General features: G+C 40.5%; 1 protein-coding gene across 9 annotated transcripts in view; it reads left to right on the top strand.

Annotated features, from left to right (window-relative positions):
* Window positions 1-12,650, top strand: part of PCDH15 (protocadherin related 15) — a 608,113-nt gene that overhangs the window by 368,126 nt on the left and 227,337 nt on the right. For 8 of the 9 annotated variants that reach the window (XM_035137542.2, XM_035137532.2, XM_060274883.1 and 5 more), the window contains 2 exons: window positions 7,506-7,625; window positions 12,026-12,136. In XM_035137542.2, the coding sequence (XP_034993433.1) occupies window positions 7,506-7,625; window positions 12,026-12,136 (231 nt within the window). The remainder of the gene's footprint in view (window positions 1-7,505; window positions 7,626-12,025; window positions 12,137-12,650) is intronic. The other variant, XM_035137543.2, reaches the window with a different exon arrangement.

Genomic DNA, 12,650 nt, shown 5'->3' with positions numbered 1-12,650 from the left:
CATCATTCCTGACCACTGGTCTTGCTAGCTAGGGATGATGGGAGTTGTAGTCCCAAAACATCTGGAGGCACACTGGTTGAGAAACACTGGCATATTATATGGAAGATTCCAACAGACAGAATTTTGCTAACCTATAGCTGATGAGCAGTCTCTTCCTTTGATGCCTCTGGTGTAATTCCCCCCTCCTCTCATACTGATGATGTGATATTCTAACATGCACTTAAAGAGAGTGCTATTGTACAACTGTAGTTTGTCCACCTAGCAATTTTCTTTTTCCCTTGGTGGCAGGTTTGCAGTTAAAGGCCTTCTCTGGTCCCTCAGAATATTATAGATGGGACTGGTAAATTACTTACTACTATCACACCTGACAGTTCCTGAAAGAATATTTAACCTTTCCAGTTCTGTCATCTTGATGGCACTAACTATATAACTCATTGCTGCCATGCCTTTCTTGTGTATTTGTTCCAGAGAAAGAGGGAGGTGGCTTTTCTCGTGTCCTAAAAAGCCATAAGAGGAAATGCCTACTTAATGCACACATAGGATGTGCTTTGGAAATGCAAACTTCCTACCCTTGACTGCAGCCTCTAAATTATTACTTGAAGTGTCTTTATCTACAGTTTGGGTCTCAACGTTAATCCCTTGGCTATGTGTTCCACAGGCTGGCTAAATGCACATTATCCATTTAAAGCACATGACTTTGCCCAAAGAATCCTAGGAACTGTGGTTTGTTGAGTATGCTGGGAATTGTAGCTCTGTGAGGGGGCAAATATGGGATTCTTTGGGGGAAGCAATGTGATTTAAATTATTTTATTTCTCAGGGAGTTTCACAGGACTCAATAAAGCACATAGATTCACAGAATATAGATGTGCAGAATGTATATTTTAATTGAACTTGCCCATGTGAAATGGAGGTGGGGGTTCAAAGCTATTCATGCTGTACATTCCTGATTCAGACAATCAGACTTCTACAAAGATTGGCTGTGCTTGGCAGCCCACACTCTTCTAGTAACCAGCAGGGCTTTGCTTTCTTGCTTCCTGAACCGCAGAAGTCTTTAAAACAAGCATTGCCTGAAACACATTGGACTGCTTTGAGAATAAAATCTATATTTTTTCAGCATCTTGACATACGTTCTCTCTTGTTTTGGGGTTCATTTTGGATGCTTTCCATTCATTGCATATCCTTTGCTGCTGGTTGCCATGATTAAATTTCTGATTGCACCGACACTCGTATTTTTATAACCTTGAGGAGAGGTTTTGTTTTTTTTAAAAAAGTGTTTTAAACATTTTGAATTAAGTAAGGGAAGACTGCTACCTCAAATCAGCATTCTGAAAATGCCACCTGTTATTGAGACATACTGTGATGACTTACCTTACACACCATTCCTCATTGATCAAGCAATGACCTTCATGAATAAATGCACAATTGTTATAGCACCACCACAAACAGAATATTCATTATCACCGGATGTACTGTTAAGTCAAACACTATACTTTTCAATGGAGTGCTTTCATGGCATTTGGTAGAAGGTCAGCATATGCTGGTAACTGAATGACGAAAGATCACAAGTATGGGCATGAATGAACTTACTGAATGTTTAAAACAACAATTGTAGGAAAGCCATTTCATTGCATCTGCATCACATTCTTCAACAAAACCACAGTTCTATGAAGAGCTTTTTAAATGACTGGAATGAAAACAATAGACTGTAGGTTATATATTGTTGGAGGTGATAGACATAGGAGTGACATGTGTAAAACTGTGATTTCCAAGAATAACCAAATATTTTGCTTTGAGTGCTGGAAATCGAACTTGCCCTGCAACTTGGAAGTGCATCTTTGCGGGGGGAATTAGTTGGGTGCCCCCATAACTACTGAAACAGGTTCGTTCTTACTTTATTTTTGCAAGCATCACATCTGTGCTCTGCTGGTTTTATCTGTCCATTTTCATCTGAGACATCCTAACTTTGCCATCTGTGCTTCTTTGGGACTTTTCTGAGGACTTATCACCTCCAGAGTAGAAAGAGGCTGCTCCTCTTTAGAATGTCAGCCTTTTACATTTATAGTTTCCTTCCAGAGGGCATTACTTTTTTCAGTCCCTAGTGGAGGGACTGTATGCCAGCAATGGGTGAGCAAGAGCCAAAGTGGATGGATGAAATGGTCTTGATCAGGCATGGGTCCCTTGAACACAAGTAGACTGGTGAGTCTATTCCATCCCATGTCTAGGTGGATATTTTTAAAGACAAAATCCTTTAAAACACTTTTGAAATCTACATGTTTTCAACAGGTTTGAAATGCTTTTGAATGAACATATAAGAGAGGTCCAAAAGAGGTTACATCATACTTCTTTTCTTTTACATAAAAGTGCTTTCTGTACCTGTTGAAAATGTCTGAGTAAATACGCCCTGGAAGTGGCAGCCCATTGTTGCATGTCTCCTCCCTTCCCTTCCCTGTACAGTATATGACTACCAGGGATTTTGTGGGTGGAGTTGAAAACTTAGAGCAAAAAGCCCCTGGACACATTGGTACGTTATGATATACTACACCTTCTCAGATAATCGTACAGAGAAAAAGACATTGCAAGCAGCTAGAAGGCAGGAAAGAAAGAAAGAAAGAAAAAGACCACTTCATACAAAATTACTAGCTGCAGTCTGGAAAGGTCTGTAGACACATGATCCAATCCACATGTCTACTTTCTGTTCTGAGCATGATTTGCGTGCCGAGGTTCCAAGACATCCCCCCAATAACTCACACTTCACACAATATTTTAAGTTTAAGGTTTTTGGCATTAATTTTGGCCACAACTTTATTTAAATACAACTGATTGTGAGTGGTTGCTTAGGCATTGGTTCTTGCCATCTGTCCCCCGCCTGGGACAGATATGACTCCCACTAGCCTAGTAGGGGAGCCAGTAGGTAAGCACCCTCTGGGAGAGATCGGGGCAGGGGTCCACGCCCTTGACCTCATCCCTCAGATGCTCCCCGAGGCTCATGTGCGGCCCTGGCCCCTAACGGGGATGAACGGACAAACATGTAGAGCCCCAGGATTCCTTTAGAGGAATACCCCTAAAGGCAGCAGCAACCATGAGGGGCAGGCCCAACCAAAATCTGTACCCCTCCACCATCCAATTTGAACCAATGCCTAACCGCCAACCTTACAAGTTGTGACTTATTGCAGCGTAGTAGGCAAAAACCACCTGGCACCAGCCAATCAGCCAAGTGGCAAAATTCCTACCAGGCCCCTGATCCAAAACAGGCGACCCCATGAGAGGCGCAGCAAGGTCAATGCAAGGACGCCTAAAATTAGAGGAGGGCGGGCGGGAGATTCGTTGTGAGCAGCAAAAGTGGAACTGAAAGCTGCTTGCTAAGCATATATATAGGGTAAGGATGTCAATCAGTCATTTGCTACATGTACTAAAATCCTCCCCTGTCTCCAGATATGTCTACCATATTTGCATAGTTCAAGAACCCAAAAAGCTAGGGTTGCCACATTTCAAAAAGTGAAAATCTGAACCTAGAAGTTGTTGAGCTTCTTTTACAAGATCTCTTTTTAAAAAATGCATTTTTGATCTATTCTTAAGGGAATTCGCCAAAATCTACACTTCCAGCATGGGTTGCCATATGTCTGGATTTTCCCAGACGCTTCCACAAATTCCGCCTGGACACACTTTGTAGCGACTGAATCCTGGCTAATTCCAGGTGCATGGCAACCCTACAAAACCACCTAACCGATGTAGGTGATTTAAAGCTATTGACAAACCTACCTAATGTTTGATTGTATTATTTGCATTGTACATACATGGAATGCTTATTGGAGTAGCAGTATAATGGCAATTGTTTGCTATATGTATTTTTAGAAACTGAAAAATAAAGTTAAGGAGGAAATGCAAACACACACACACACATGCACACAACCAGGCAAAAGAACTTCAGGTGTGTATGGAGTAGGGCAAATGAGGGGTGTGACCTGTGGGAGAATGGGTGTGGCATAGCGAGAGTCCCAAAAGCCAAATAGAGAAGCCTGCAGGGCCATATTTTCCCCCTGAATTTCAGATTCTCTAATCCCTGATCTACTCTTAGCAGCAAGTTGTCCAAGGAACAATATCAGCTTTCAAAATCATAGCAGTATAGCATCCTCCATAAACATGGGAGGGTTTTCAGTGATTTTTGTGTGGGTGTTTTTAAGCTCAGAGTGTGACTGAGTTAAGTAATCCAATAAACTTCATGGCCCAAACAAGCCAGCATTTGAATCCAGGTCTTCCAAGTGCAAACCGCCTAACAGCTCTGCCACCCTGGCTCTCATATACAGGCAATTATTTCATAATTGTATCTGCCAGGTACATTTTTTTGGGGGGGGGGCTTTCCTTAATCCCCTTTGAAACAAAATCAGTAAAAATACAAACTGCTTAAAAAAAAATCCAAGAAGTGTGATAAATGGAAAAAAGCATTTGAAAAATAAGTGTACATGTTGCTGTGGGTTGTGTTCATCAGTTGTGGCAATCAGTTATGTTTTTATAGTCTTCAGTGAGCCATTTATAATTTAAATAAAAATAAATCTAAGCCATGTATCTTTTCTCTCTACCCACGAATTTGATTAATTGCTGTATTGGCACACAACATGCTTTCCATATGGTACAGTAATTTGCTGTTTTTAACTAATACCATATTAATTAAAATTATTAACCCGGGTCACCCTGAAGTCCATGGCAACAGAAGAGATGCAATATAACTAAAATCTCTTGATTAACAGAGAGGCCATCCAGGAAAAAAACACCATGGTGCTCTTGTGCAGTCCCCATTCATTTCATTGACACACAGGCAGGTCAGCATTTTGGTGAGTTGTGACCATTGGCGCTTCCTTTCCCCTCGGCCAGATCCAAGTGCCAACCCCTCCCTCCACCACCTGGGGGAAGCTCCCATTGTTGCCAATGGGAACAGGATGTCGGCGAGGTCTAAAGAGCTAAATCCCTCTCTGCCCACTTTGGACCTGGTTCTATTCATGTTCGTGGTGTTAATTTTTATAAGGGCATTTATTGTTTAAATGCAAACATGTATAGTCTGACCCTTGGGGAGAACTATACCCCAATGGTTAAAAAACCCCACTATCTGAAATCCTGGAGAGCTGCTGTCAGGTAGTATTAGTGGTGGTGGTGGTGGTAATAATAATAATAATAATAATAATAATAATAATAATAATAATAATAATTATATAGACAGTAGTAAGCTGGATGGCCAATGATCTGAATCAGTACAATGCATCTTCCTATATTCCAGTGTTCTTTGGACTTCTTCACCAAATAGTTCTAATTGATACTGAGCTTTGCCATTCATTTTCTGAAGAACATATTTCTAGAATATCACGAGTTGTGCCGTAATGCTCTAGATAACTCCTGCAGTGCTACACTAGTGAAGTAAGAACCAGCAGTTCTTCCCATCAGAAGACAGGGTGTCATGTTTTGCTTCTGGGAGTTGTACAAACTATTCTCACAAGTGTAGTGTGACAGAGATGAAACAGATTTTTGATGTAGGAATGGCACTAACATTTAAGTGTGGGCATGATGTTTCAAGAAGTTTGAAAAATTGCAGATTTTGAAAAATTGGAGTGAGAGAGCGTATGGGCAGCTGAATGGCAGTGATAGAACTTTGAAATCAATTTTAGAATGTTTATATCTGGCAAATGCATACAGAATGATGAAGTCTTGTTAACGGTCTAATGACCATAGTTTTGAAGCATAAAACAGACTGCCCACCTTGTGTTCTTGCCTATCTTCCCCAGCTTGCAAAAGTGACACTTACTTCCTGTTTGCTCACCTCATCATCTGTGGCCTTCTTAATGGGTTAATGGGTGAGCCATTCCAGTGGTTACCTCTTGATAGTTCTTTTGCCAGGAGGTTTCCTGGACATGGAAAAACTGGTTTAAACTCCAACCCCTACTAGACACAGAGGTTTCCTTATATTCTAATCCTTTACTGAATCCAGATATTTTAGGGGAGCCTTCCCCTCCCCCCAATTTATAATTCTATATCCACATGGGAGCTGATTGAATACTTGTGACTTGGTGGTTAAGCGATAAATCAAGACAGTACTTGTAAAAGAAGGAGAAAAAGAAGATTGGCATAATCTTCTGTGGAATCGCATTGCTCCACGAGGTTGTGAAACCCATACACGTGTAGTTTGAACAGCACAGGGATCAGCATGAGTACCATTTACATGTGGATTCTGAGTCTTAGAAGTGCCTAATAATTCTTCCCCTCATCCTTGAAACTTGCAGTAACTTCGATGTGGAAGCAACTAAAATTTGGGTAGGAAGTAGAGCTCCACAGTGCTAAAAATTGTTCAGACAAACACTATAACATCATATATTTCTCTCAAAATGATATCTGGCATGTGAACAAGAGAAGTTGAAGGTGACAATGAGACTGCCCTTACAATCCTGTATGCACTTACCAGGGGGAGTGATCCCCATTGAACACGGGGGTAGTTACTTTGATGTACGTGTGGATGTGATTGTGTTGTGAAAGCCTGCAGTGTCATTTTTGCATTTCACTGTTCCCTGAAATGGTATAAAGTGCCATGGTGTGCAACTTCCTCTTGCTCATCTGAGCCAGTATAGTTCACACTGGACGGTGCTGCTTGCCTCTACTCCTCTCAACCAGTCAATAGCGTTCTGCAGCCTTATAATTGCCTCTCCTCATTTGTAACTAGCTTCACTCTCTCACATACCTGTATTTCTTTAATTTTAGAGTGCAAACCATTCATGGACTGCAGTGTGTGATTAAGCATATTGACACTTCCAGACAGCCTGTCTATTGAGCATTCATCCTTATTTGTTTGCAGGGAGATGAGATGGTGTTGGCTATTTAACAAACATCCCATTTTGTTTGTTTGTGGGGAGGTCAGATGATGTTGCATCAATTAAGACTTACCTTTCAGTTTCCAGTGCATTTTCCTGTCACTTAATTGCAAAAAAGTCAAAACTTTTGAGGAAGTGGGTTTGTTCCACAAGAGCTCTCAGTCATTTAATTGCACAATGTGAATTTGCCAGTATGAGATTGATACCTAAAGATATCAGCACTCGAAGTGCCCTTAGTCTTCCTATTTTCTCTTTAGGGTTTTTTTTTATTTTAAAAAAGGAACATTGAACTGGGAGTGGGGATAATGGGTGGGATTAGCCGAATGAGCCCCATCAGTGAAAGTTCTGCGCAAGGACTTCCGCTTGCACAGTGCAGCTTTCTCCTCCTCTCCTCCCTTCTGTGTCCCCACTCCCCCAAAATTGGCTCTGTGGGGCCAGGAGAACCTCCAGAACATCATGGAGGAAAGGAGAGGGAGATTGTTCCATCTGGCAAGCTGAAATGCTTGCGTGCACAATACATTCATCCAGTAACATTGTCCGTCAGGGTAGCATTGCCAGCACATCATGAACTACATTTTTACTTGAAACCATTACTTGGATTTCTTCTTCTGTCTTTCAAGGGTTCCTAAGTGTGCACATCATTTTTGTTGTTACAGTTGACACCAGTTGGAACTACCATCTTTACAGGATTCTCTGGAAACAATGGTGCCACAGACATAGATGATGGTCCCAATGGACAGATAGAGTACGTCATCCAGTACAATCCCAGCGACCCAGTATGTGAAATTCTTCTTTTCAGTAAACATGTGTTGTTGGAAGAACGAAAATAGGATACAAAAGCCCACTCAGTTTATCTTTAACAGAATTTGCCCTTGTTAAGTTTTCTTAAATCTTTGAACATTTTTTTTGGTAATATTTTCTCATAAGGCACTTTGAACCCAGGATTGATTTGATGTGCGTGGTGCTGGGCACAGGTATATTCATCATGGTGGAGATAGCATCCTGGGGAGGGTGGACTGGACTTTCCTTTGCATGTGGGATTTGGGAAAGGGATCGCACATAGATTTATGAGCCCAAAAGCATTTCTTCAAGAAACTTGGCATTGTTAATTTTTAAGCTATTTGAGAGCTGTTCCTTTTGGCGAGGGCAGAGGGAGATGTTTTAACCATACACATGTAGAACACATTATGCATACAAGTAAAACCTGACAAAAATGCATGGATGTTTTTTAGAGGGAACAAGCCATTGGGGGGGGGAACCTTCCTTGATTCTGGTGGTGGAGTTCTAGAACAGTGTTTCTCAACCAGTGTGCCTCCAGATGTTTTGGGACTACAACTCCCATCATTCCTGACCACTGGTCTTGCTAGCTAGGGATGATGGGAGTTGTAGTCCCAAAACATCTGGAGGCACACTGGTTGAGAAACGCTGTTCTAGAATCCCATGTCCTGCTTCTTCCCACACTTATGCCCCTGCTGGATGTCCAAGAACCAGTCCTGAAGGTGTAAATACAACTGAATGCATAATGCTCAGCTCATATCAATTCCCTGGAAAAATAGGTCATGGCAACTGGAACTACTTGTGTAGGCAATTATGTGTGTGGACCCAAGAAGGGCATATGAGTATGAAACTTAATCCTCCATTATGCCACACGTATAATGTACTTTTAGGACGACATGGGAGGGCACCACATGTAGAATGCTTAGTGTGAACTAGAGTCATGAATGTTGGCCACTCATATGATCCATCCACTGTGAACAAGGGGTGGGATTCAGTGAGTAGGGCTCACTGATGTAGGCATTTTACATACTCAGGTCCCAACTCACTAAATGATTTACTTGTGTAGGGGAGGACTGTGTGATCTCCCCAGTTCCACTGGTGATGATTGAACTTTTAACATGATCTGTGTGAATTGGTCCTAAATGAGCCAAAGGTCAAGTATAGCATAGAGTTATGGTATTAATAAATGGCACTTACATTTGCAGCATTAAACATAGTAGTACATAACATAGTAGTACATCTACTTATCAGTGCATTTTCTGTCATTCTTAAAACTGGGCTTTGCATTCTGTTCCTTTTTAACTTATGGAAATTTTATACCAGCGAGTTTATGCAAGTTTAATTCAGGTGCATATAGTTGATGGGATTTTTAAAAAGGTTTCCTAGTGGGCAGGTCGAAATAGTGTCATGATATTTTAGGCTGCCCATTTCTGGAGGGAATATTTTACTGCAGAATTAAACACAATTTTATACACAGAAAACTTTTTTTTTACCAGTTGTAGGTTTTCTGCACCTGTGATATGTATCTAAAATACTTCATTTTAGACACCATGAACTTTTTTAAAAAAGAAGTTTGGATTATTATTGCTATGCAAATGCTCTAAGTTATCAGTGGCAGTAACACTATAATAACTCAGGTTAAAATAAGTACATTTTTTTGAGAAGAGGAGGAATGATTGCTATAATTTGTAGGTTGCTTATTATTCCAAGGTAATAGTGGAGACTGCATTGTGATTGAAATCATACAAAAAGCTGAGATGTGAATGGTTTGTATTCTAGAAAGTTATAGAAGCAGTGTTTTAAGAAAATTGATCAGGAGAATGATTGGCACACCTTTTGTTGAATTAAAATAATTACACTCACTGTTACTGCACTATTAGGCAAAAGCATGGGAAAACAATGTGCTGTGTTGCTCCATGAAACTTTGCCAAGGGTATTGTAGGAGATGGAGAAAATACTGATATGCAAGACTTAATATTCAACAAGAACTGTGCCTAGTTCTCACAAGCTGCAGGTGATGTTGATAAGCCCGTGTCTTGCTAAAAAGACTGCCCATGTGGGCTCATGAGATGGAATGTTCTCCTTGCTACGTTCAAAAAGAGGTTATTATATGTAGAATATTAGTATGTCAAAGTGAAGGCTATGTGCATAGAATATATTTTAAAATGAAAGAGAATTCAGTCAGCTGCAGGCTAAAGTGGATCTGCCCAAACAGGTTTACAAGTTGGCTTTTTGCTTTAAAAAATCCTTGCTTTTCAATATTTCTTCTATCTCCTGAACATCTTTAGTCTTTAGGGGGGTAAATGACATTCACTTCAGATGTTTATTCATTGTTATAGGCTTGATATGGTGAAGAAGTGATACGGTCACATCTCCACAACAGGCAAATTATGGCACCGGCACTCTTTTTTGTCTTAGCTATGAAGGAAGTAGCTTCGAACAGAGTGGCTTCCATATCTGTAGGTGGAGTGTCCACAACATACATTAGATCTGTAGCATTCTGTGCCCCCACACACTTATGTTCCATCGTGTAAAGTCTCCCATCACTTGCAGATATCTGAATCAGTACATAGCAGTTCGAGGAATACTTGGCTATAGAAATGATTTATTCCGGTTTAAATTTAACAGGTACCAGTGCTCAAAAGTAACTTGATCACAATTACCATACCTTGTAATGATTTTAGGTTGCACAACCTTTTAGGCAAATTACAAACTAAAGTGCTGAGCTCCTGGTGAGCACTTTCAGCAGGGCAATGTGGTCATTTCATGGCTTCACCGAAAGTCGATTGGGCTTAAACACTTGTCTGGTGTTTTTTTAAAAAAAACAACACCATAGAAATGTCACAGTGGGGTGAGAAATCATTCCTAAGATCCTTCCAGGGTTACCTCTTTGTATAAATGCACCCCCATGAAGAAGAATAAAGATAAAACCATGGGAGAAGGCCTGTTGATTTGCCTAAAAGCTTGTGTTGATTCTTCAAACAGAGGAAAGTCCAGGATTTTACCTCTACTTCATCAGACTGCAGTTCTGTGCAAATTATGTACACGTATGTGTGACAGAGTGTTGTTACACATGCTGACCCCTCATTCAAGGACCCATCTGCATGGGGAGAACTCCCCTCCCTGGGTTCATTTATGCAAGCTTCCAACCACAGGTGGTTGTGGTTGTGAGGGCCACATAACCACAGGAAATTTACAGCAAGAATACTGCTGATTTTACAGTATTCAATTCAATTCAACACCTTTATTGGCATATATATAGCAATAAAATCATATAAACCATCTATACAAAATATAATTCGGAGACCTACAATGAAAAGGGGAGAGAGGAAAGGGATAATGAGTCCTCGGCAGTCACTATTGTGTAGGCCCAACTGCCCCAGATTTAACTTCAAAAATTCTAGTCAAGAATTGCACCATAACTCTAGTAAGTGCAGGAGAGTCATCACTCAGCAGAAACTGGGTCATGTGTTGTTTATTGGAGGGGGCCCAGAGCCACAAAGAGGACATCGAGGGATCATCACGTAAGATGTTTAAAAGAGGGCATTCCAGAATCATGTGGTCCATAGAGTCAGATACATTCTGGCTACAGGTGCAGAGTCTGTTCTGATAAGGGATGCCTCTGACCCTTCCAGATAACACGGAGGATGGAAAGGCATTGAAGCGGGCCAACATAAATACTCCATGGTGTGATGGGGTGACCAAATAGGCAGGGGAGCATACAGAGGGCTGAAAGGGATAAAGTTTTTGGAATTCATTATCTAGCAGCCTCGATTTTACAGTATTTATGGGCCCATTAAGAAATCAGGCAACCCATTTGCCTTGGTTTCAACAGTCACCAGAAGCACACAAATGCAGCCTGGTCACGTGAACAGGTTCCAAATCTCCAAGAACCTCATGGTTGGTTGTGTCAGTTTTATGTCCCATTTGCCATCACATCACTTGCTCTCCTTTGCTTCAACCAGAAACTGGGAGATAATACAATGTCAGTTATACTCAGAGTAGACCCACCAGAATGAATGGACTTGTAGTTACTAATTTCAGTGGGTCTACTCTTTGCATCATCTAGTTGGATATCATCGTCTGTTCCTATCTAGCCTGAAATGTTTTAATTAGCTTTTTTGTTGTTGAAAGATATGCTTTTTTTTTCTTGGTGGCATTTTTTCTTTCTTTAATTGGAATAAATGTGACTCCACACTGTCATTATGCCAAGGGTCTTTCTTCTGTGGAAATTCATTAGGCTTATGGGGAAGGATGTGAGGGCAAAGTGAATAGATTGCTCACTGGTTGAAGACAAGGAAGTGTTGTTGTCAGTTGCCACTGATGGATCTTCCTAATTTGATTACATCATTTTTTCCCTGTGACCTATATTTCTCTTTTCCTCATTTAATTTTGGCAGACTTCAAATCGAACTTTTGATATTCCTCTCACACTGTCTGGAGCAGTAGTTTTGCGTGAGAGGCTAAATTATGAAGAAAAAACACGCTATTTTGTCATTGTCCAAGCCAATGTGAGTATGACTAACTTGTGATTTTTGGTGTCCATTGTGAATATAACTGTTTTTAAGGGAGAAGAGAAACTGTATCTTCATATTGTATATGATGGGCATTTAAATTGTCATGATCAGCACATGACTTTTTTTAATTAAAGAGGGAATTCACCCATGAATATCCATCATTTGATTCCTGCAGCATTGTATTTGAATGAACTATTGCAGATTAGAGGCTGCAAGCAGACCTTACATTTTACTGTAAGTCAGCAAATTATTTTGCAATCCTCAAGTGATCACCATCTGTTGATGAGATATCAAATGACTTGAATACATGAGAATCAGCCCTATGTCTCTGCTGCCATGTAACACAATCTTTCACATATTTACTGGTTATAAAGGTGTTAGTGTTCAGTTGTGAAAGAGCCTTTTTATTCTAGGAAGGTATAGAATGATGCATTGTAGTGTCAATGAGTTTTACTGTTCTGTTGCAGCTAGCAATACTAATTTGGTATGAAATTAATTTAATGGCTGC

This window comes from Zootoca vivipara, chromosome 5 (genome assembly GCF_963506605.1).
Source record: "Zootoca vivipara chromosome 5, rZooViv1.1, whole genome shotgun sequence".
In the NCBI taxonomy this organism is placed as follows: domain Eukaryota; kingdom Metazoa; phylum Chordata; class Lepidosauria; order Squamata; family Lacertidae; genus Zootoca; species Zootoca vivipara.
This window is presented reverse-complemented; position numbering and strand designations above follow the sequence as displayed.